General features: G+C 37.7%; 3 protein-coding genes and 2 pseudogenes across 5 annotated transcripts; all 5 read right to left on the bottom strand.

The window, feature by feature from the left end:
* Positions 1 to 6,074: 6,074 nt before the first annotated feature.
* Positions 6,075 to 7,908, bottom strand: LOC104728999 (uncharacterized). The gene is made up of 2 exons (XM_087473046.1): positions 6,243 to 7,908; positions 6,075 to 6,158 (listed from the first exon to the last, which is right to left on the bottom strand). The coding sequence occupies exons 1-2, from the start codon at positions 6,807 to 6,809 to the stop codon at positions 6,075 to 6,077; spliced, it is 651 nt and encodes a 216-aa protein (XP_087329172.1). The 5' UTR covers positions 6,810 to 7,908.
* On the bottom strand, positions 7,115 to 8,058 carry LOC147935539 (uncharacterized). Its single transcript, XM_087473045.1, has 2 exons — positions 7,888 to 8,058; positions 7,115 to 7,795 (listed from the first exon to the last, which is right to left on the bottom strand). The coding sequence occupies exons 1-2, from the start codon at positions 8,056 to 8,058 to the stop codon at positions 7,115 to 7,117; spliced, it is 852 nt and encodes a 283-aa protein (XP_087329171.1).
* An 18-nt stretch (positions 8,059 to 8,076) lies between these two features.
* On the bottom strand, positions 8,077 to 12,933 carry LOC104728998 (uncharacterized; annotated as a pseudogene).
* On the bottom strand, positions 9,863 to 24,036 carry LOC104726552 (receptor-like protein kinase At5g59670). Of its 3 annotated transcripts, XM_087474520.1 has the most exons (15): positions 23,814 to 24,036; positions 23,451 to 23,510; positions 23,171 to 23,308; positions 22,544 to 23,084; positions 21,814 to 22,285; positions 21,577 to 21,721; positions 21,401 to 21,472; positions 21,222 to 21,293; positions 21,078 to 21,146; positions 20,806 to 20,975; positions 20,439 to 20,668; positions 20,228 to 20,354; positions 20,055 to 20,120; positions 19,774 to 19,963; positions 19,153 to 19,668 (listed from the first exon to the last, which is right to left on the bottom strand). In XM_087474520.1, the coding sequence occupies exons 6-15, from the start codon at positions 21,636 to 21,638 to the stop codon at positions 19,269 to 19,271; spliced, it is 1,458 nt and encodes a 485-aa protein (XP_087330646.1). In that variant the 5' UTR covers positions 21,639 to 21,721; positions 21,814 to 22,285; positions 22,544 to 23,084; positions 23,171 to 23,308; positions 23,451 to 23,510; positions 23,814 to 24,036; the 3' UTR covers positions 19,153 to 19,268. The 3 variants fall into 3 exon arrangements, 2 of the variants coding, with proteins under 2 accessions (XP_087330646.1, XP_087330645.1); XR_015572083.1 differs by lacking the exons at positions 21,814 to 22,285; positions 22,544 to 23,084; positions 23,171 to 23,308; positions 23,451 to 23,510; positions 23,814 to 24,036 and adding an exon at positions 9,863 to 9,969 and having other exon boundaries at positions 19,204 to 19,668; positions 21,577 to 21,738; XM_087474519.1 differs by lacking the exons at positions 21,814 to 22,285; positions 22,544 to 23,084; positions 23,171 to 23,308; positions 23,451 to 23,510; positions 23,814 to 24,036 and having other exon boundaries at positions 21,577 to 21,738.
* Positions 21,910 to 23,255, bottom strand: LOC147935538 (putative LRR receptor-like serine/threonine-protein kinase At5g59680 pseudogene; annotated as a pseudogene).
* Positions 24,037 to 24,195: the final 159 nt, after the last annotated feature.

Below are 24,195 nucleotides of genomic sequence, written 5' to 3'. Positions count from 1 at the left end.
AGACTCTGAGGACGACATTCAGGATGACGCTTCCTTACTCCCTTGTAGATTATTCGCTACTAACTGGTATCCTGTTAGAGGTCGGATCAACTCATACTCGAAGCCAGAGTACCTGCTGGATATAGTTCAAGTTTTAGATGGTACGACCGAGTTTGACTGGCTAAGAGCATCCTCTTTTGGTCATCTCTTTCAACTACCGGTCCGCAAAAGCTCCCTCTCTGGCAAACTTGTCCACCAGCTGCTCTGTCGTTCCGTCGTAACCCGCAAACTTCACGAGATGTGGTTTGTGTTTGGTGGCCACCCAATCCGTTTCAGCCTCCGAGAGTTTAGTCTGCTAACAGGTCTCAATTGTAATCCTTATCCTTCACAGTTGCAGACTAAAATTTTGCAAACGCCAGCCGAAGGGGACCAACATTTCTGGTACACTCTGGTTGGTCCAAAAGAGTCGTACTCTATTCGGGACATTGTCCTCATGTTAAAGCGAGACAAGTTGTTGCCTGAAGCAGATAGAATGGATGGACAACGTCGATTACGCCTTGCCCTTATTGTCATTGTTGAGGGTATCGTTGTATGCGACTCGTCCAAGGTTCGAGCAAGCAAGCAAGTAGCAGAGATGTTGAAGGACTTGAACGCATTTGACAACTACCCTTGGGGGAGGAAATCTTTTGAACGGACTATAGAGACCGTCCATGTTGGTTTTTCTAACTGTACTGCTGACGGTTTATGTAAAAAGCTGATGGGGTCGCATACAGCCACACATGGCTTTACCCTCGCTTTCCAGTTGCTGTTCCTACGTGCCATTCCCATGCTGGAGACTTATCTCCCGGAAGCTGACACTGAACTCAGTTTTACACACCGATCTGTAAAACATCTCACACAATTGAAGTCCTTCCACAATTCTAACATTCTACGGACATAGGCGGACCCAAATGTATGTTTAAATGTCCTACACTATCGAGTATGGTCCATCACTATTTTTTTAAATGAATTTCATAATACATGCTTATTTCACAGCTTCATGTGGAGTCTATAATGCACGGCGACGCTGCAATAGACCCGCTTTCGTTCTCCTGGGTTGATGAGGTTGAAGATGAGCGTGTTGATTATATCTGCCAGAAGCTTCAAGACGGACACGTTTTTAAGCCTGATGTATGGACTGGTGGGATGGCACAACTTCCCCTTATTACTTCATCTTCTTCTTCGCAAAGGGTCACTCTGCCATCCAAACCCCCAAAAAAGTCTCCTGTCCCAACTCGTCGAAATCAGAACAAATGCAAAGGGAAAGACCCTGCTTTGGACCCAGAAGAAGATAATGTTGGTGAAGAACGGATGCAAAGGGAAAGACACTGCTCAGGAACTTCTGCGAGAGGTTGACAGGAGAAACAAAGCGCATAAAGCAGAAATGGAGAATAAGTGGGCTGTTGAGAGGTCACTATTGCAGGACGAGATTTATGACTGAATTATCTGTTCTTTGAAAGCAAAAGGCGTTTGCCCAAGATCACCACCGACTTCTGAACCAGATTCTGCGGTAAACTTCAACCAATCTACATGGGGTAATTACGGGACTGATATCTCCAAAATTGTTGCCGACATTAACAAGTCATTCAATGACGGATCAGCCCTAAACCTCAGAGATAATGTTGCGACTTCCGTTCTTCTTCGACTGAGGTACCACCCCCGGAAGTCATTCAATGACGGATCAGCCCTAAACCTCAGAGATAATGTTGCGACTTCCGTTCTGCATGTTAATTACTAGAGATCTATATTTACTAACTAACTCTCTCAATTTGCTCAACTCAGCAGGACAAGGAAGATTTTCGATGCAGAAATGCTGGTCCGGAAGGAGGCGACGTGGTAAGACAGAAGTCAACCTGATGGACAATAAACATTGGTAGTCAAAGTTTTTATTACTTCCTCTTTTATCTTTGTTGGACAGGGATTGAGCACATCAAGTGAAGAAGAAGCAGACAGGATGGTAATATGTACCCAACCGACACTGCAACAAAGCCTCAACACATATGCCCAGACAATGCAGTAATCAAATGGACCACCTAAGAATAGTTATTTCGTTGTCTACCCATATTTGATACTGTCTACCTGGTCTTTCAGGCTGGTAGTCCTTTAGATGGACCACGGTAGAATAGTTATTTTCGTAGTCCATTCTCACTTCATCTTCTCTATATGCTATTTCAGGGTGGTAGTCCATCAGAATCCCAAAAGAAGAGCATGAGTGAGGGTGACCAATCAGGAGATGAAGTAATCAAAGTGACCCCGGTAAAAATTGGTTGTCCATCCTCGTTAACATTTGTTGTCCACCCCTTTAGCCCTTTTCCATCCTCGTAACTTTTTGTCCATTGCATTTTTTCAGGCTGGTAGTCCTTCAGAATCCCAAATGGAGAGCACGAGTGTTGCTGACAAATCAGGGGATGAGGCCAATATTGTATCACCAGCTGAGAATGAAAATGATGGTGACGACGTAGGGGAGGCAGGGGTAGTAGAGGTAAGACAAATCTCTAATCCATTCTGATGTTATTTTCTGTCCATCATTATAGATTCATGTCCATCGTAAAAATAGGTTGTCCATCCTCGTTAACATTGGTTGTCCACCCTTTCAGCCCTTGTCCATCCTCGTAAGTTTTGTCCATTGCATTTTTTCAGGCTGGTAGTCCTTCAAAATCCCAAATGGAGAGCACGAGTGCTGCTGACAAATCAGGGGATGAGGCCAATATTGTATCACCAGCTAAGAATGAAAATGATGGTGACGACGTAGGGCAGTCAGAGGTATTAGAGGTATGACAAATCTCTAATCCATTCAGATGTTATTTTCTGTCCATCCTTTTAGATTATGTCCACCCTAATGGACTTATGTCCTTTATATTATTTTCAGGCTAATCGTCCATCAGGATCCCAATTGGAAACCATGAGGGATCATGACAATTCTGGTGATGCGGGTACAAGTGTATTAGTTGAGGAGCATGTGAAAGATAAATCGGTTGTTGTAGGAGAGGCACCAGTTCTGTCTGGAGGTAAAATTGAAGGTGGACCACAGATGGATGTATGATTCATAACTTGTCCATTAAGATGTCCCCCCCCTCCCATGTCTACGCCATACACATTGCTTGCTTAATAACAACAAAGAACATTTTGCAGGTTCCCGACAAACCTAATAGGAAGCGGCGTTACCCCACAGCCAATAAATGTCAGAATCCACTTCCAACGAAAAGAACGAGGACAGCCCCAAGGCGATATGGTCAGTGTTCGACTTCTCAATCTAAGAAACCAGCTTCTGAGAGCTCCGAAGATGATAGTTTCATGCCTCTGAAAGCTGTAAGCCGTTCACTGGAGAGAAGGTTTATGGCACAACTAAAAGCGTACCGTAAAAAGTTTGTTTCCAACGTTTCTCTATCTTTTCTTTCTCTCGTTATATCTTACCAACAATATATTAACGAGATTTGTCTAATTGACATCGTCCTCAGGGATTACATTATTGATGGCATCCCTGTCAAGAAGACTTTCTTCATCGAGATTTACACGCCACAACACTGGGTGGATACGCTGGTAAGTGCATTCTACTATCTTACAGAACAACACAAGTCTAGTGTTTTATCGAACCCATTTGTTGAACCGTTGTCCACCTTTGTTTTGCAGCACATGGAAGCGATGCTCAGCCTTCTGTGGAGGCGTTATGGGGATAAGTTGCGGCAAAACAGGATAGTTATTATTGACACGTGGTTCTCTCACATGCTAACCACCGAGTTGCAGCGTTATCAGGAATCGAAGAAGAAAACAAGTTTTGCCTGGAACAACATTATTAAGAACTACGTCAGAGGTAATGTCCACAACCGTGGAACCAACCTTGGATGGTACACCGACGTCGATACTGTTTACCTGCCTATGAATTGGGGAAAACGTCACTGGGTTGCACTTGTTACTCGCTTGAAGAAGGCTCATGTATTGATCCTTGATCCATTAATTGTGCACAACGCCCCCAAGAAGGTTCCCCGTCTGATGAAACCTATCATGGACCTGCTCCCACTAGTCATTAAGGCCTTCGTTGATCCTGCATCTGTTGACTACCCTCTTCCTAACGTGTTTAGCTGTGAAAGAGTTGCGAAGGTTTACCAGAATGACAGGACCGGGGACTGTGGTCCTCTGGCGGTTAAGTTTATCGAGCTCCATTCGCATAAAGTAACGCCATATGGACTAACAGAGGACTTGGTGGACTCCGTATGTCCTACGTTGTTGATATCTCTCACTTAAGCATTGAACTTGTTATGTCCTCCCTGGAATTTGTTCCTTTTGGTCCTTCTTCAGAAGGATATGTACTTTGTTTTTTGGTCGCTACTACTTTTCGTTTTGTTCTTTAAACAAAGGTTTGAAGAGTGGACCATTCTCTATAAAAATCTTATTACACAATTGGCTGTCCTTGCTTTATCTACACAATTGTTTTAAAAGACTACAGCCCTTAAACAACAGCTACAGTGGAAGCCAATCAATCATGTCTCTGTTCCTTGATGGCAGAGCAAACACTGTAAACACCTTCAAAGTCAAACGATAAAGACTACAATGGGCCACCACATCCAACTTCTACGTCATTATTCACCTAAAGCCTAAGAGGATCTCTTACCCATATATTCCACCACATCCGCCTTCCATGTTATTATTCATATAATGGGGCAGTATAGCTACTCTCAACCATCTTCTTCATCTGCATCCTCTCACAATGAGCCTGTCTATGGCACGCCTCCTTCGACCTCTGCTTCTGCCTCGTCCGCATCTTCAATTTTCTCTCGACGTTATGGAGACCCAACATACGGCCTCCCTCGGAAGTGCATTTGTGGTAGTCATCTCAAAATTGGCACCAGAACTGAAGAGCCAGGCATGGGCCGTATGTTTTACGAGTGTAAGAGAAGTGAAGTAAGTCCCTTAGACTTCATATCAGCTCTTTTTGTATCATGCCCTTAGGCTACTTTGCTACCCTAACCAACACTATCCTTTATTTCTCATAGAATGGAGGAGTTCACTTCAGCAAGATGTGGGATAAAGCCATTATGGAGGAGATACACGACATCAATGCCAGGTTTTCAGAAAATGATGACCAGATGATGCGGTACCTCACCTATACCAAACAAGGGGAACGATGCGACCCCCGTACTGTGCTGAAGCGTGTTAACGCCAACGGTGAACAAATCAATAGCCTTCATGAGATGGTCGCAGAGCTAAGCGCCGTCTACACTGATTTCCGGGCATTTGTTCAGGGATTCCAACCCCCACCCCCCAGAAACCCAAAGTTTGAGCTTGCTCTTATTTTGTCAACTGTTCTCGCCCTAATTGCTTTCCTCGTCGCATTCGGCATGTCCATCAACAACTACATAGGGTGATTTTGTCTTATGTTCTCGCCCTAATTGCTTTCCTCCTCGCATTCGGCATGTCACATTGTATTAGCCTTATCATGTTGTCTATCTCCTTTTTTTTTGTAGTAGACTTTTCATGTTTTCTATCTACTTTTGCTCTGTAGTTGTCTATCTCCTTTTGATTAGGAACCTATATGCACTTTCAAACTTTTGTCCACCTACCTTTTGTTGTGACTATCAATATGGTTGTATGTATACCTTCAGTTTTTTTTGTCTAAAACCGTTCTTCATTTTCATTTCCAAAACCTATCTTTGATGATGTACTCATTTTCGGTTTTCTACCAAACTTTACTGATGGACAATTTGCACCCATGTATACTTGATGGGCATATTACAAGTTTTGTCTACCAATAGCATAGAGACTACATTTTACACATTTTTTGTTCAAAAGCAAACCATTGGCAGACATATTAAACTGAAACAACTTAAAACCACTGTTTTTACGGTTGTTACAAAAGACAACTGGAGGTAATAGGGTTCCTCATATGTTACATATCCAAAAAACTAGTTATGTTTTATGTCTACCATCTGTAGACAGTAAGTCCAAAAAACCACAAAAAGACTAGTCATGTTTATTGTCTACCATATGTAGACAGTAATGTCTTCCAAACCTTATGGTCACCCAACTACAAAAGAAACATGAACCTTTTCAACTTTTTTTCATATTAGCTGAGAACATGTTTTCCTGTTATGTCCCACCCCAAAGCATCTCCCACACTTGGCAGGTGTCTTTCGCTTCTTCCCCTGATTAGAAAAAAATGCGACTATTAGTTCACTAATACATACAAACATATAAAGACATCAATCTACCAACGACAACACACTTACTTTATGTTTTTCCCCCTGCGAAGGTATTCTTTTCTTCTTTGGCCTCCCACCCCCGCGTTTTGTTTTTGGTGGATCAGCAGCCTCTTCATGTACAGCCGCTGGGATGTCGCTGTCCCTTTCTTTTGGCACGGGCATTATGATTTCTGCATATTTTTTCCTCCACGGACCAACAAAGTAGCATTCAACAACCAGCGTATAGATATCGATTTGAAGCACTCCTCGGGCAGCCAAAGCGTGACAACATGGCACCTTTAAAACATCAAACACACGACAAGTGCATGTTTTTTTCTCCAAGTCCACTGTAAAAACAATACCTCGTCCATCGTTTACTTGATAAATCCACTGACTCGCTGATAGAACACGGTAGTCCACAGCATCTTTCAGGTGATCTATGAGGATTTCTTCTACTTCCGGTGTGCATCTTGTTTTCATTTTATTTGCCATTGTCCTCCGGCAGTAAAACCACCTCATCAACATTGCCCGGATAAACTCGACCATCGACACAATTGGGTAATCTACAGCAGTTTGCATCGCCGCATTCAACGACTCTGAGATGTTGCTACTCATTATGTTGTAACGATCTCCAAGGAAGTAGGATAGTGTCCAGTGTGGCAGTCCAATCTCTGTGAGATAAGTTATGCAAGCTGGTCTTCGGTTTTCTATTTCTCTCCACCAATACCGGAAATCTCCTATTGTGTATGCCCTCGCAGCTTTAGATACCACAGTAGCCAACCCTTCACAATGAAAATTGTGCTTCACGTTTCTAAATAGATGGACAGAACATGCACCATGTTGGGCCTTTGGATACACCCTACGTAACGCTGCATATATTGACGCATGTCTGTCAGACACAAAAACTAGGGCTTCTTCATCTAGAACAAACTTTTAAGATTCTCAAAGAACCACACCCATCCTCCTTCATTTTCCCCATCAACAACGCCAAATGCCAAGGGAAAAATTTGCATATTCCCATCTTGTCCACTAGCTGCAACCAAGCACCCTTTATACTTCCCTTTCATTGTTGTGCCATCAATTACAATGACCTTCCTCAAATATTGATATCCCGCAATGCAAGCTCCCAATGCAAAAAATAGGTACTTGAACAAAGCTTTTCTTTTTTTGTCCACCGTTGTGTGCATGGCAGTCATGGTCCCTGGGTTTGTTGACTTCAATAGGTGTAAATATGTTGACAGGAACCGATAACTCTCCTCCTCATTCCCTCGCGCATATGCCATTGCCAGCTCTTTAGCGTTCCATGCCTTCGTGTAAGATATTGTCATGTGTAATTCAGACAAACAAATATCAGGCAGCTCGCACGCTCGTGGTCCCTTCTTGCCATTTGCGAATTTTGCCTTTAGTAGATCTGCTAAAATTCTGGCAGTTGCTTTCTCTCCATACTTCGCCCTAGCACCCACATCACAAGTATGCTTCAATGTCAATGTCTTGATCTCCAAGTTTTGAGAATTTGCAAGGGTTGTTGCATATATTCTCCGCAGTTCTTGTCCACACAAGTTGCAATAACTCTTCCTGGAAATGACTTGCTGATCCGAAAACTGAACAGCCGGGTCATCGCATAAAGTGACAGCATTTTATGCATCTCTTTTTTGTTTGCAAATATACGTTCAACATATAATGCATCGGTTGCCATTTTCAGATCCATGTTCCTTTCTTCGTTCGGGCCTCCTCGCACATTGTCATGCACGGGAGGAGCATCATACATAAGATGAGGATCGTCTTCTCTTATAACTGCTCTGTTGCTACGCATACATGTCACCTGCTTGTTTCCTTGCTCAATCACCACCAACCCTTCATCCATTCCGTCAGTCACGTTGTCTCACACTGGTGGTGCATCCTCAAATATGGATGGATTGTATGGCACTACCGCTAGCCCGTGGACATCATCAACAACAACGTCCTCACCCCGTAACTGATCGTCTAGATCTATGCCAAGTCCAAAACCTATTGGTTCCATTGGCCTCTCTACCCCATCCTTAAAAGGATCCCAATCAGCCGGGTACTCTCTGTTAATCCTTTCACTCCATTCGTCAAAATTATAATCTGGTTCATCCTCACATATACCTTCTGATGTTGCCCCAACATCATCATCCTCTTCCATTTCAGTTTCCGGTGAACCATTTCCAGCAGACACTTCTCCCTTATCACCTGCTGTAATCGAACTCAGCTTCATCTTTTTACCAAGGTTCCCATGCTCTCCCAATCCTTTCCTCTTCCCATTCTTCTCCCCTAAGCTTCCATCATTTTGGCACCCGTGTTCTCTTTCCTTGTGGACCATTTCCAGTCGGTGGACTTCTTCAACATTCTTCAGATACTCTAAGAAAACTTCGTCGAAAACTTCATCCAAATTGGCACTTTCGTCCGCTAGACTCATAACTCCAAGCCCCGCCATATCGTTCTTATCTGGTTCAATTGACAACTCGTTCGCCTCACAGTTTTGTCTGTCACCGATGGACATAATGTCGTCCGTTCCGAAAGACACCATATTCTGTCCATTCTTTTGTCCACACATTATCGACAGTTCGAGATGTCCGTCTACAGCAACAGAACCCCCATTGTTCTCTTTCTCGATAGACAACATGCTTTGTCCTTCTTCTGCTGATACACCCTTTTCTTTGTTGATCGTAACGTACAGATACAGCCCCCCACCCTCTTCATTCTTCGCTTTATACTGCTCAAACTCAACTTCACTTCCAACAGAAACAGGGGGCATCTTACCTTGTGTGAAGACAACTGTTTCTCCTGGGTGCCAGAAGCTTAGCTCAATATTGCTCTCCTCAGGTTTTACCCCCAACAGCTCTATTATCTTTTCCTTCACTCCTGCGAACGTTGTCTCTCTGCCGATAGACAAAAATCTGGCCATTTGCCCACGGCAGACAACAAACTTCCACACTCCCATGTCTGAACATGTCCACTCACCCACAAGCAGACACACTCTCCCGTCCATCTGCATCAACATTTACCACATTCAATACTAACAACAACATTCTCTCCCACCAACAACATTCTCTACCGACAGACCAAAATAAATGTGAAAGTACATGTTTCATTGTCTGAAACCATATTAAATGTGAAGACATACCTCCGATTCTCCGACCACAATTTACTCTTCTTTGTCGTCGCCAATCTCTTTCTCTAGATCTGTTTACTCTTATCTCTAACTACTTTTCTCTTCATTAACAACAATTAATTAATTTAATTTACCCCATAAACAACTACAGAACCAAGCCGCTGCTATTAATGCCAGTCCCATCGGTCATTAATGTCGACCAAACCTTCAAAATTTTCTTCCTCTTTCAATTCTCCCGCATGCAAATTCCGCAAACAAAAAGCCAAGGCTATTTTAGTCTTATCGCACCTCCCCCTCATATGCGAAAATGGCATTTTTAGAAGAAAAAACAAAAATGGCATTTTTGAGAAATTTTTTGTGAAAAATGGCATTTCTAGCTAAAATCCCTTTCTGTTTTATCCCCTAATCATTATATATTTTAGATAATGGATTTCACAAAACTGTAAATTGTTACAAACTCGAGGCTCGATTGTTACGTATACCCGAGTTTTTAACACACACGACACCTTTTTAGGTCGTTGATAAACCTCAGACATGAAAGCAGAATGAAATTTGTCGACTTGAAAGTTTATCTATAAGACCATACACAGTTACAAACTTTAATCAGTACTCTTAAACTAGTTTACAAATTTCGCTTAATATCTTATTATATAAATCTTAGTTCTCAAAGTTAGTAGTGACACATATCAGTTTAACGATCAGAGATCAAAGTTAAAAATTCACCAGATCGTGATACGTGTCAATTTTAACAATTAAATATCAAACCAGATCGTGACACGTGTTAGTTTTAACGATCAGAGATCAAAGTTAAAAAATCACCGGATCGTGACACATATTTTAACGTTTAAATATCAAAGTTAGTAACTCATTAGATCGTGACCAATGTTTTCACGACCGGACCGGAAGGCAAACCGGACTGCCTTCTGGGTCACCGGGTTCGACCGCGGGTCAATTGGTTATGATTTGTTTACTATATTTAATTATTTGTAGAAATTATATAGTTTTATAAAATACTTAAATAAAAATAATCATACCATAGTTAACAAATTATGAAATCTAAAAATAAAAATAAAGTGAATAAACCTTTTGAATAAATAAAAAACACTAAGTAAAATATCATCAATGAAATATATTAAAGAACATCACGAATTCACAACAACCAATCTTGGTTGTCTCTATCACCATTCCCTTCGTGTTCTTCAGGTGGCAAAGCGAAGTCTTCATCAAAATCTGAAACATCTAAAAATCACATAGTTGAATCAATATATTATAGACAACTAAAAGAAAATTCAAAAAATGAAATGGACAATAATAAAGATACCATTAGACTTTTCAGGGTTTGTTTCTTCATGATCTTTGGGATATTCCTCAGCAAGAGCATTCTCTAATTCATCATATTCAAGTTCACCTGCTTCTTCTTCTTCAACGATCCAAAACTCTGTTTTATCAATAGATTCGTAGTCAACAGGATCATATGATCTTTTTCTTTTTGACCTGTACATGTAAAACATGTATAACTTGTTACAAACTAAGCTAAAAAGACAATTTTTATTTCATGATAGTATAATACTCACCTTTGTTGCAAACGTAAATTGTAGTGAACAAAGACGAGATCATTAAGTCGTTGATGCTCTAATCTATTCCTCTTTTGGTATGAATCCGCTCAAACACACTCCAATTGCGCTCACATCCAGATGAAGAAGCAGTTTGACTAAGAATTCTTATTGCTAACTTTTGCAAATTAGGAGCATCATAACCAAAATATCTCCACCATTCATCTAAAATATCAAATATATTATATCAGACTACTTTATATATATATATATATATATATATATATTATATGCAAGTCAATTCCACGTTTAATAACTTACCTGGCTGAGATGTTTTGCTGCAAGTAAGAGCCATATCAGGAGAAAAGCTGCCTTCACGTTCTCTATAAAACCTAAGCTCTTGAACGAGCTTCGTTTTGCTATTCTCTGTTTGCTTCCCAATTAAGCTCATCAACCCACTCATAACTTCAGGCTTCTCAGAAACTGAAGTTTGGTCATACATGAAAGCCGGGTTCAAATAGTACGCTGCAGCATGAAGATCATGGCGTAACATACGATCCCATCTTCTATCAATGATGTTTGTATAAGGCTGGTAAAGAGGTTTTCTTTTTCTGAACATCGTTTTAATTCCTAGTCTTGCTCGATACATCCCTTCATACACATATGGCAAAGAAGGCTTCTCATCAGCATCACAAATGCGTAACAATCGAATGATAGGAGTCATAATCTTGAAGATTATCAAGCATTCATTCCACATTCGCTCATCCAAAATAATCAATTTAGCTTCCTTTGCTTTAGACGTCTTGAAAAGCTGCTTGAGTTCAGCATCTGTACTTGTAACCAAAGCTTGTAGATCTTCTTTATGTTGATAGAGACTTTGTAGAGCAATGAAAGTTGTAGCAAAACGTGTTTCTCCAGATCGAATGATCTCTCTCCAACCAGGTCTTTTTCTGACCCAATTTAAAGTTGACTTATGGTTGTAAACAAAAATGGTTACCTTAGACATACGGTGAGCTAAATTGTGAACAGAAGGTAGTTTTGTCACATCTTCCAAAATCAGATTGATACAATGAGCTGCACATGGAGACCAAGCAATGGTGGGAAACTTTTCAGCGAGAAGCTTTCCAGCAGCTTTGTAGTTGGGTGCACTATCAGTTACAAAATGAACTACATTTTCTGAACCGACCATACCCACAAGTTCAGCAAACAAGTTGCATAAATTCTCAGCACTTGCATAGATATCAGAAGCATCAACTGACTTGAGAAATGTAATTCCTTTAGGACAATAAACTAAGAAATTAACCAGCGGTCTTTGTCTTGTGTCCTTCCATCCATCTGCCATAAGAGTACATCCAGTAGTAGCCCAAGTATTCCTAAACTTATCAATGATCAAAAAAACTTGCACCTTAGCATCACGCAACAATCCAACACGTAGAGCATGGTATGAAGGCCCCACATATCCATGACCCATACTTGCTACCTTATTCATCATAGGCTGGAAAAGTGGAGAATTCACAGCATTCATTGGATACAAGCATCATAAAACCACAATGCAACAGACAGGTCCACATCATGTATTCTCTCTTTACTTTGCATACACGCTTTTATAGTAGGTTGGGTCGGATCATGCACACCTCTTTTAAAGTATTCATGTAGATCAATACTTTTTTTTCTTCCTCTTTTGACTTGGACGAACATCACCTTCGATATCATCTCCATCACCATCTTGAATTTCAGGACCGTCGTTCATATCATCCAAAACAGTCTGCTTCTTCTTCTTGTTCTCAATTTCTTTTAATGCGTTCAATATCTTAAATCGCACATCTCCTGGAATCTGCGAACACGCATCTGTATTCCCTTTCACGCCAGCAATATGTTGTTTCATCCTATTAATTCCACCTCCTAATTTTTTTTTGTCACAAAATGAGCATTCCAAAACCGTTTTCCCTCTTGAATCAGTTGATTTAATCACATAGGACCAAGCTATATCACTTTTTCCTCGGAGTGAACGGTTTGCGGCTGCTATTTCTTCATAGTCTTCCTCTGTTTCCATTACTTGTAAAATACACGAAAGAAGAAGAAAAAAACAGATTTCAGACATAATACAATAACAGATTCTTAAAGGATGCACAACACATAAGGATCAGTTATTTATAATACAATTATATGACGTAATCGATGATGAATTGATGATTAACTATGATAGTTTAATACTATATTTGATTATGCATATTAAAAAACAGAGCCACGATCGTGAAAAAGTATTATGCTAATGTCGAAAATCTAGTAATGATGGAGATCACAAACAAAAAAAATCAAAATAAAAGAGAGAATGAAAACCAACCGTTTGCTGTGAGAGGAGGAGATGAGGACGGTCAGAGAAGATGAAGCGAAGAGCGACCAGAGGTTAGTGAACTGAAAGTCTGAAACCCTATATTTAGTCTACAAAATCTAAATCGAATAGATATTCTTGAACCGTAACTCAGCCGGTCCGGTCCGGTCCGGGTCACCGGGTCGCCGGTTTATAGCGGTTTTTTGTGGGTTTTACCGGTTTTATGATCTCCGGTTGTTAGCAGTAGACCCAAACCGGAGAACTGTCTGGGTCGCGGGTCAACCAGTCGAACCGGCCGGTCCGGTCCGGTCGTCAAAACATTGATCGTGACATGTGTCAATTTTAACGATCAAAGTTAGTAACTCATTAGATCGTGACATGTGTCAATTTTTGGTAAAACGAAGAATAAGATAATTGTAATCTTATTATATTAAAAACAAATTTTGTTAATCCTAAAAATAAAATAATTGTAAATACACCCCTCTATATCTTATTATATAATGTATGATTTCAAAAGTTGCTAATTCATAAGATCGCGACATGTGTCAAAATCTTATTATGTTGTAGATTATTAAAATAATAATTAAAAATTATATTAAATTATACAATTTTGTAATTTTAAAGAAAAATGAATCGTCTACGTTATATTGATTTCCTTGGCCTAATCTTAAAAAAAAAAGAATTTATCCTAAAAATTTTACAATAATTAAACTTATACAAAATAATCATACGTTATATTGAATTCTTTGGCCTAATCTTAAAAGAAAAAGAATTTAAATATAAAAATATGTATTCTCTCAGATCTTTGTTATATATATAGAGAGGAATACGTCATTCCAATGTATCAAACTCAATTAGAATTTTCAAACATGAGCACTACATATGGAAACCAAAACTGTGAAAATAACGAAAAGTCAGCCAAGAAAAGGAATAGAGAACCATTATGAATAATGATCAGATTGTTATGATGGAGAAGGCGCTTACCGATGAACCTCATATGCGACTGAAACTAGCTACACTTCAGGTAGGACTGGGCACGGGACGAGTACCCTTGAATTTTCTCATACTCTTTACCCGACCCGACCCTAACGGGTAATAGAAAAAAATTACTCGTACTCGACACTTAAATAACGGGTACCCGGAAAAATGGGTACCCGGAAAAAAATAGTTGACCCTTTAAATACCCGACCCTTTACCCTTACCAGGATAAATGAATATCCGATAAAAAAATTGTCAATAATCGTAATAATAATTTCATATTCCAAAATCCGAAAAGGAAAAATTCATAAATGTATGCAACATATAAGTTCAAAAATTAGAAAATTACAAACTTAAAAAATAAAAATAAAATATTAATTCAATTGGGCGTCGTATATATCATTTCAGTTAGACTAAGTTGAACTTAGGCTTTAACTTTAACTCTATAATATATTTATAAATTAATAATAAATAATAATAATATAAAATATTAAAGGGTATTTACGGGTCGAGTAACAAAACGGGTAAAGGGACGAGTAACGGGACGGGTATTGAAAACTAAACTAATACCCTATACTCGTCCCTTACTCACGGGTAATATAATTATAATACCCTTTACTCAACCCTAAAGCTGCGGGTACTCTTTTTTCGGGACGGGTACGAGCCGAGTAACGGGTCGAATACGGGTAATGGGTATTAGTGCCCAGGCCTAACTTCAGGCATGGGTCGACAAACTAATTCAATGTGTAAGTATAAACTCATATTCAGCTTCACATACATATTTTTTCATAATTGACTAATATTATTTAACAAAATATAGGGACTCCAGCTTACAACTATGCAGCTAAGAAAATGGTAACAACTTTTAATTTTTAACTTTTAATATATCTTGCAAGCGAATCTAACAGATATCTTACGCTTCTTATATTATATGTGTTTTTTCAATTAGATTTTGACATGTATATACAAAAAAAACAGTTTATTAAGCATGTATTAATAATCAATAAATAGTGAATAACCAATCTTAAAAAATAACATAAGTTATGTCAAAAGAATCATAATTTTTGAAACATAATAGGAACAACTAATTAAGAAAACAACATTAAATCTACATAAAATTTACATGTTTATATCAAAAGCTTTAATCTTTGATTTTTTTTTTTCTGATATAATTTTGCCGATATATTTTGGGTCTTTTATTCCTGCGGGCTCTTCAATGGAAGCTATCATATGCAATGAAATGGAATCAAAGTATATAAAGCCCGCTAAATTAATCGAGGATGGAGACACTGATGGAGGTTCCAAAAGTAATTTTACGGTTAGTAGCGTTATAAGTTTCAAAGATTAGTCGGTGGTTGGTGTATTTGGTAGCGATTTTGTAATTTGCAAAGTTGGAACGATAAACCGTTTTAAAATTGGTATCAAACCTGATTTAGGTGGTTTTCTATCGAATTTGGTTCGTAAACCGTTTAAATCCAGGTATATAGAGAAATATATGAGAACTTTTGATTCGGTTAGAAATAAGTTGAGAACTTATGATTCGAGATTATTTGAGATGAGGTCATAGTTCTAAGTAGTTTTGGTACAATGTGATACTTCTGAGGAGTAAATAAGGAATCGATCCTTAACGTGATTATGACATATATCATGTTTTGGATTGTTTATAAAGTTTTAATTTTGTATATTTGAATTATCTAAGGTTTTATATATACCATCATGATTATAATATTCAAATTTGTTTTTTTATTATGTGATATTAACTTTCTTTCAATTTCTCAACTTTAATTGGGTTGGTCATAAAATCATTGTAATAGAGTAGATAATTTTCACCAGTTGTTCATTCAAAATATCTTTGGAGTAAAAAAAGTTAATGGTTAAAGAAATTATGTCACAATACAATTTTAGTAATTATAAGAACAATATTTATACCAAGAAACATAAAATTTGTTTAATTTGTTTAAAATACATTTTATAGGTAGTGATAAAGAGCATACTTTAACAATAAAATAATTTAGGGTTTAAGAGCATATTTTTAATGGTGAAACATACAGTAAAATTGTATGTGATTACTAAATTATATGTTGTTTTGATGAATTATTTGCATGTAAAATATTTTGTAATAAGTTGTGAAACATTTTTGAAATTTGACAGTAATAATATTTTTAATGATGAGTATTTGGCAAAAGTTTTGGTAGGGGTATAATTTAGCTTTAGATTATTGTAATAATTGTTATAATATATTAAAAATATAAAAATATAAATAAGTGTATGACGGTAAATACAAATATGATTTTGGTGGGATATAATTTAGCTTTATATTATTGTAATAATTGTTATAATATATAAAAAAAATATAAATAAATGTATGAAGGTAAATACAAATATGATTTTTTCTATAACTAAAAAATTATTTATATATTTACTTCAAGAAATAAAATTTCTTTTTATATTTTTAAAAAATCTTATTATATAAAGTTGGGTTTTGAAAGTTAGCCATTAACAAGATTTTGACATGTGTCAAGTTATCAATCTCAGATTTTGACATGTGTAAAAGTTAATATTTAATAGGAAAATTTTGATTAAAAGAAAAATAAAATATTTTATTTTAAAAAATATTAATAATGTGAAAAGATAATTATCAAAATTACAGAATTAATATAAAAAGTACAAAGTTTTTAGAATTAATTATAAGGAGATTTTATATATATATATATTTCATAAAATTCAAAATTATAATATTATTTACTTATTTTTAATTTTAAGTTATTAATTCGACAAAAAATATAGAAAAAGGGATTAAGGAAATATATAGTTAATTATTAATTCTAAATTTTGTAAATACTCACTTTGATATAAATATAGATTGTCTCATATTTAAATAATTTATTCAAAAACACTCCTTTCAACTTTGTTTAATTGGGAAATTTTTTTAATGGGAAGGTAAATTTTTCTTATTTTATTAAATCAAAATTTTCTCTTGCTTTCTACTTTTTCAGTTTGGAATAGGTAAGACTAATATGTTGACCCAAAAAAAAAGATTAATATATGTGTCTTTTTTTCCTAATACTGTATTTTAAAATTTATTGTAGTATTTTTAGATTGTTTTCTTTAATTTATATTTTAATCTTTGAATTATTTGGGATTCATATATTACCATGCTTATAATTCTCAATTGTGTCTTTAATTATGCCAAATTAATTTTCTTCTAATTTCTCAACCTTGATTGGTTGGTCATAAGCCCTTCTTTTTTTTGCAAACATAATTGTTACCATTATTCATTCAATCCCAAAGGAAGATAATGAGCATAAGCTCATCAACCTAATAAATGGATAAAATAAGCTAATCAAACACAAGCGTACAACAATCATAGATAGATAGATTGGAAAAACATAAATCGTTCTTGATAGATCCAGAGGAGCTCAAAGACTCTGACGCCCTGGTTTACGGAAAGGTTTAAAAGAATTGATTTGACCACATACGTCACCAAAATGCACTAATTTTTCAGTCAAGGGTCCTGAGAGAACTTAATGATGGGTGACCTTCTTGGAAGTGATTGTCAGAACTGTGCGAGTGAGGACAAAACAGAGGAAAATATCATTTGTTGATTTGTAAGGTCGGTAAACAAGTTTTTCAAGCCTCCCGGACGTAACAAACCGGCCATCAAATATGGATGGGTCCACGAGCCGAGAATACATGTAGGGCCTACTTAGGAAGGTGGACCCATGGAGTGAGAGTGGACATGGATTCACTAAGCAAGGTGGCGGTTGAGCATTGCAGCGAAAGAGGCTACATCATGGTGTGACAAATACACTTCCACGAATACATTGGGAAATTTAACATTAGTTACTATCAAAAGATTTTATGACGTTAGAAAAAGATTTTTACTTTCATTGGTTGTCGGAAAAGCCTTTTTGAGATAGCAAAAAGACGTGAACATTTTCTCTCCACACAGGAGGAGGACAGAGCCGAGGTTCTCTCTATGGTGGAGAAAGTTGGACATAAGGTTATCTACCCAAGGGAGTAAGGTGGAGGAGGTTGGACGCAAGGTTATCTCCTCAAGGGAGCATATGTTCTCTACATGGTGGAGGAGGTTGGACGCAAGGTTCTCTCCATAAGGGATGAAGGCAGAGCCGAGGTTTTTTCCATGGCGGTCATACATTATTGTGATGATACATCATTGATTTGTATATTATGTATATATAAACACATTAAGCCAATTATTTTACTTTCACTTTGGCATAGTTACTATCACAAATACATTGGGAAATTTAATATTAGTTACTATCAAAAGATTTTGTGACATTAGAAAAAGGTTTTTACTTTTATTGGTTGTCAGAACAATCCATTTGAGATAGCAAAAAGCCGTGAACATGTTCTCTCCACATAGGAGGAGGGCAGAGCCGAGATTCTCTCTATGGTGGAGAAGGTTGGACACAAGGTTATCTCCCCAAGGGAGGAATGTGGAGGAGGTTGGACGCAAGGTTATCTCCCCAAGGGAGAAGGCGGAGCCAAGGTTCTCTCTATTGTGGAGGAGATTGGACGGAAGGTTCTCTCCATAAAGGATGAGGACAGAGCCCAGGTTTTCTCCATGGTGGTCATACATTATTGTGATGATACATCATTGATTAGTATATTATATAATATATTTTTTATTCAAAATGTTTTTTGAGCCAACAATTTTAGTAATTAAAAAACTATGCAGAAGTAAAAGTAAAATAGTTGACTTAATGTATTCATATAGACATTTTCTTGGTGGTGATAAAGAATATATTTGTAACATAGAGTATATTTAGCTGTAAAAAAAGACACTTTTAATAGTAATATACATAAAAGATTTGTAAATGAATATTACTATAACAAAATAAAATTTATAAATAACATACAACACATTTTAATATTTTTTTTTAAATTTAATTTAATTTATAAACTTTAAACCCATACATCGGGCGAGTCCTCATCTAGTTGTTTAGGATTTAGGATTTATTCTCTTCAACAATCTCAATGCCCGCACACTTATCTAGTGTATCTAGTAAAGTAATGATTACTTATTGATACCACAAGTAGGACAACACTCAAAACTATCTTGCCATGGGAACCACCGTGGTGTCCAAGCTAGCGTTCCTTTCTTGAGATTCCAAGCCTCGGTTCGTACTTATCCCTGAGTTTTCACACAAAATACACTCCTTTAGCTCGTTAATAACCTGAGACATGGATGGTCGTTTTGAGGAAGAAGGATTCGAGCATGACATTGCGAGCTCAAGAGCTCTCCAAGCAGAATTAACGTCATAATCATTGCCAAGGTTTGGATCCATGATATCAAGAATATCTCCTTTGGTGATCTGAAAGCCAACCCATTGTGTTATGTGAGAATATTCAGAGGTTTGATTAATCACAGGTTGGTTTGTGATCATCTCCAATAACACGATCCCGAAACTGTAGACATCACTCTTCTCACCCAATCTACCTGAATGGTTATATCTGCAAGACAACAACATGGTATATACTTATTAAACATTGAAGAAGGAATAAAGTTTCAGAACAAGTGTTTGTGTATGTGTGTATATGAAAACTAATAACACTTACTCGGGATCAAGGTATCCAAGAGTACCAGCAATAGCTGTTGCATCCTGAGCTTCGCCTCCACCTTGGAAAGATCTTGAGAGTCCAAAATCAGCGAGTTTGGCCTTGAAATTCTCGTCCAGCAATATGTTGGCAGTTTTGACATCTCTATGAACCATCGGAGGTTTGCAGCCAATATGTAAGTACTCCAACCCTATGCAATTGAGTCATCTATATCAACTTATTTGCCATAAACCTCATTAAATTTTGACATCTTGTCCTACAGATTTTAACTTAGTACGAACCTAGTGCTGCTTCCAAAGCTACTCGTAGTCGAGTACTCCAGTTGATAATGGATCCACATCCTTTTCCTGTATGTTAGATTGTTAGATGTTAGATTGTTAGATGTTAGATCCATTCAAGTTTTATGTGTTTCATGAGCTATTGCTACACGTGGAATCACTACAAGACATATCACCTGACAAATGTTGTTTTAAGTCTCCATTGGGCAGAAACTCATAGATGAGGGCCAAGTGATCTCCGTCATAGCAATACCCAACCAGGCTCACCAAATTTGTATGGTGCACTCTCATAAGAAGATCAACCTAAAGTAACATTCATGTCAAGAAAATCTTGAAATGCATAAACACATGATAGTTTAGTTGGCAAGATTAGAGAACTATCAATACCTCTGCGTTGAACTCCTTATAGCCCTGAGTTGAAGATTGAGAGAGTACTTTAACGGCCACTTGTTCAGAACCATTTACAGAACCGTGATACACCATGCCAAACCCTCCTTTACCTAAAACTCTTTGGAAGTTGTTAGTCATTTTGACGACTTCTGAATATGTGAACCTTCTGCTGCTCTTATTAGCAAATGTAACATTCACCGCTGATGTTCCCGGTAGTAGGTGTAGACCTGTACATCAGAATAACGATGGATGGTATCGTATTCAAAATTTTATATCTGTATCTCTTCTTTAAATGCAACAAATTAAGTAACGACATTCACAAGATTTGATAAGGTTTCTTATTTGATGTCTCTTTTGCAAGTACCTTCTACAACCGTTGACTTTTTCTTTCTGATTACAAGAAAAATAACCAGTACAGCAATGACAATGGCTGCAACAACAACTGATGCAACAACAATTGCCAAAGGAAATTTCTTCTTAGGTGGTTTTGTACATGAGTCAGAGACACAATGAAGCCCTGGGTTTCCTTCAACACTAGAACAAGATGAGAGTTGTTCAAGACATTAAATGCACAAAAGGTTCTTAAATAATAACTAAGAGAATTTCAAAAGTATAGGTAGAACGTTCGTTTCTTACGATAGCTCTAGTCCTTCCTTTTGAAGAGCTTCAGGAATTGAACCATTAAGATTGTTTCCGCTTAAGTTTCTGTTAAAAAACGACCATGATCTGAGTTGGAATCTGAGAAGCAAATATAATATATACATGTTGAGAGAAACTTACATGACCGTCAACGATTCTATATTGCCTAGAAACTCCGGCACTCCTCCACTCAGTTTATTATTAGACAAATCCCTAATGGTTAGCAAGATAGAATTAATAAAGAAACGAAAGTTTCTCCAATTTATTTCAAGACATATGATAACAATTTTGTCGCCTCTTAACAATGGTAAAATACTTACAGTTTTTCTAGTTTTGTAAGATTTTGAATGGCAGCTGCTATGGTTCCAGTTAAACCAGTAGAAGACAAGTCTCTGGTGATATGTTAAAAACCACATTAATAAAAATCTTAATGACCATACGATTACTAGCACATTGTAAAGAATGTGTGTGCACTAGTAGTGAAATCAGGACTTACAAAGAAGTGATTCTTGGTGGTGTGGAGTTATCTGTGTTGCTGCAGTTTAAACCAGCCCACATAAGGTGTTGAGGGACACATGGATCACCTTGCCAGTTTATTTTATTCAATTTATAGGCGTCTCTGATATTGTTTATAGCAACCACTAACATTAAAAAAAAAAAAAAAAACAATAAATTGTCTTGAGTAATTTATATGTGCGTGATTAAGTTGTGTTGAAAGACACTGAAAACATACCGTCGCTTTCATCTGTCTCGGACTGTGGAAACTGAATAACTGTGTAGACCTCAAGAGCGTTAAGTAGAGGCGGAAGAGTTGATCTGCCGGTTCGTATCAGCTGAAACTTACATTTTCCTTCATCACAAATCCTTGGAGACTTGCTCTCGCTAGTAACTTCTTAGGAATTACAGGTTCAGTCGACATAACTTCACCATTCCATACCATGTTGAATTCTCTGGTTTCATTAGTCCGCAACTCCTGGATCTCAGCAAAGTGTCTATACACGTAATATTGGTCGTTAGGATTATCTAAATTAGTCCATTCAATCGTCAGTGGCTCACTGGCATTAGTAGGCATGGCAGCAGTTGCAAGTGCGTCTTTTGGTGGATCATAGTCGTTAATATTTCCCACATTGCTAGTGGTGTTTACATGGGTCCAATCTTTCTGAAAGTACGCACTCCATTGGCGATCATAGACATCGTCCGGGTACCTGAGGATGGGAACCCATGTTAAAATCATTTTTGATAAGATCATTTTTGTTGGCGCTTGAACCCATGTTATTGTTAATTGATTAGTTGTCTAAAAAAACTTGGATACATGTTTCATTTCTATTTGCAAGTGTTGAGGATTGACTAGTCCTTTCTTTAACAGATGAGAAACAGAGCAACAAGAAACATAGCATAACGGAGGTATCTAAAACAGAGCATAAAGAAGAGAAAATGCTCAGGCTCAGTTGAAGTTAGGGTACCTTATGTGAGTCTGTTGTGACTCGCTAAGATATCTTCGCATGCACAATTTCAGAGAACCAGACTTGGTGATATAAGAATCAGTTCCCATGGGCCGTATTTCCAAGGCTGAGATCATTGGGATACTTTCCCCAGTCTTAACAAGACAAATCTGCAAATTGTTTGATGTTGGAATGTGCAAGATCTCAGGACGTGAACCATTCACTTGCTTTTGCAAATCTATAGTGGCCCATAGATTCGGTCCAAGATACAGATCAAACTTGGGGCCATTGTCAAGACCATCATAGTTTCCATATATAAACCTAGCCCTGATCAGAAGCTTTCTTCCCTTCTCAACCTTTAGATTGTAGCAGTTCCGTGTTCCTTCTGGAAAATATCTCAGCGTCTCGTATGGCTTCAGCAAGTTCCTCGGACCTGCTTGGATATTACCAGTTTTTCCACTCTGGATGAACTTTGAGTCCGACTCGAACTCTAATCCAAGTGATGTATCTTTATAAGGAGACAGTTCACTCGCGGATAATCCGCAGTCCAAACTGATAAACCCTGTTACATAAATGATAAAAGTGATCGTTTAAAAAACAAGCTAAGTATTAAAGCTTTAACGAGAAGGTGAAGAAAAACAATAATACCTTGTTGGCTCTGAACTCGAGCAAGATGACTGATGGCCAAATTTGCAATTAGCACGAACAAAAAAAGCTCTAGAGATCTCTCCATACTCTCTCTCTCTCACTTCCCAAGGATAAAACAAGAAGACCACTGGCTATACTCTGTGTAAGATAAACAGAGAATATATATAAGCTAAAAAGAAAGACTTCGTCAAGTCAATGTGTTTTGTTTTTTGTAGTGTGCAACTCCCCCATGCAACACGGAGAAGAAGAGTAAGAGGATACTAATCCAACATCAACTTGCCTTTTGTTACTTCCAAGAAATCTTCAATGGTGAAAATGAGTATTGTGTTTTCTAATGCAGCTTCACCAAGGGAAAAGAAGATGAGGGTTAAGACTTAAGAGGACAACAATGCCCCAAATTCATGGAAACTAAGGAGCCACACCAAGAAGCACGTTAAGCAATAAAATTGACACATTATATATGACGAGTCCAACAAGAATGTACCTTTCATGGAAACTAATTCAGTAATTTGTGACTTTCTTAATTAAGTTTAACTTAGGTTATTACTTACATTAGCCTCTAATTATTCTATAGAGGAGTGTCACATTCAATAGTATCAGACAATCAGCACGAAGAAATCATAACGCAATGGCAAAGACAAACCTGTTCAGGTAACCCACAGAGCACAGTCTGAAAGAAATCTAGGTCTTTCATCTATCTCAGTTGGTTTCGGCGAGTCGGCGAATGAGAATGATAATCAATCTCCGGTGTTCTACGACGGCGAAAACCTCCCGTCGAGAGAGAAAGTGAGTGTTTCTTTCCCATCAGCAGTTCCCGGCGGTGAGACCTTTCCCCAGTGATCAACGAATTGAAGCGGTGGGATCGCAACCATCCACAAAACTGTTAAAAGTCAAATCTTTTTGGGCCATTGGGCTTGGCCCATTCTATTTTGTTAAGGATCTCACCTGTTTCTAATGTTTTTTTCTTTTTTCTTTTCTTATGTGAAATTATTGTCTGTACGGCCAATAGGCCCAATACACACATA

Source organism: Camelina sativa, chromosome 11, assembly GCF_030686135.1.
Source record: "Camelina sativa cultivar CO46 ecotype springtype chromosome 11, ASM3068613v1".
Taxonomy (NCBI): Eukaryota; Viridiplantae; Streptophyta; class Magnoliopsida; order Brassicales; family Brassicaceae; genus Camelina; species Camelina sativa.
This window is presented reverse-complemented; position numbering and strand designations above follow the sequence as displayed.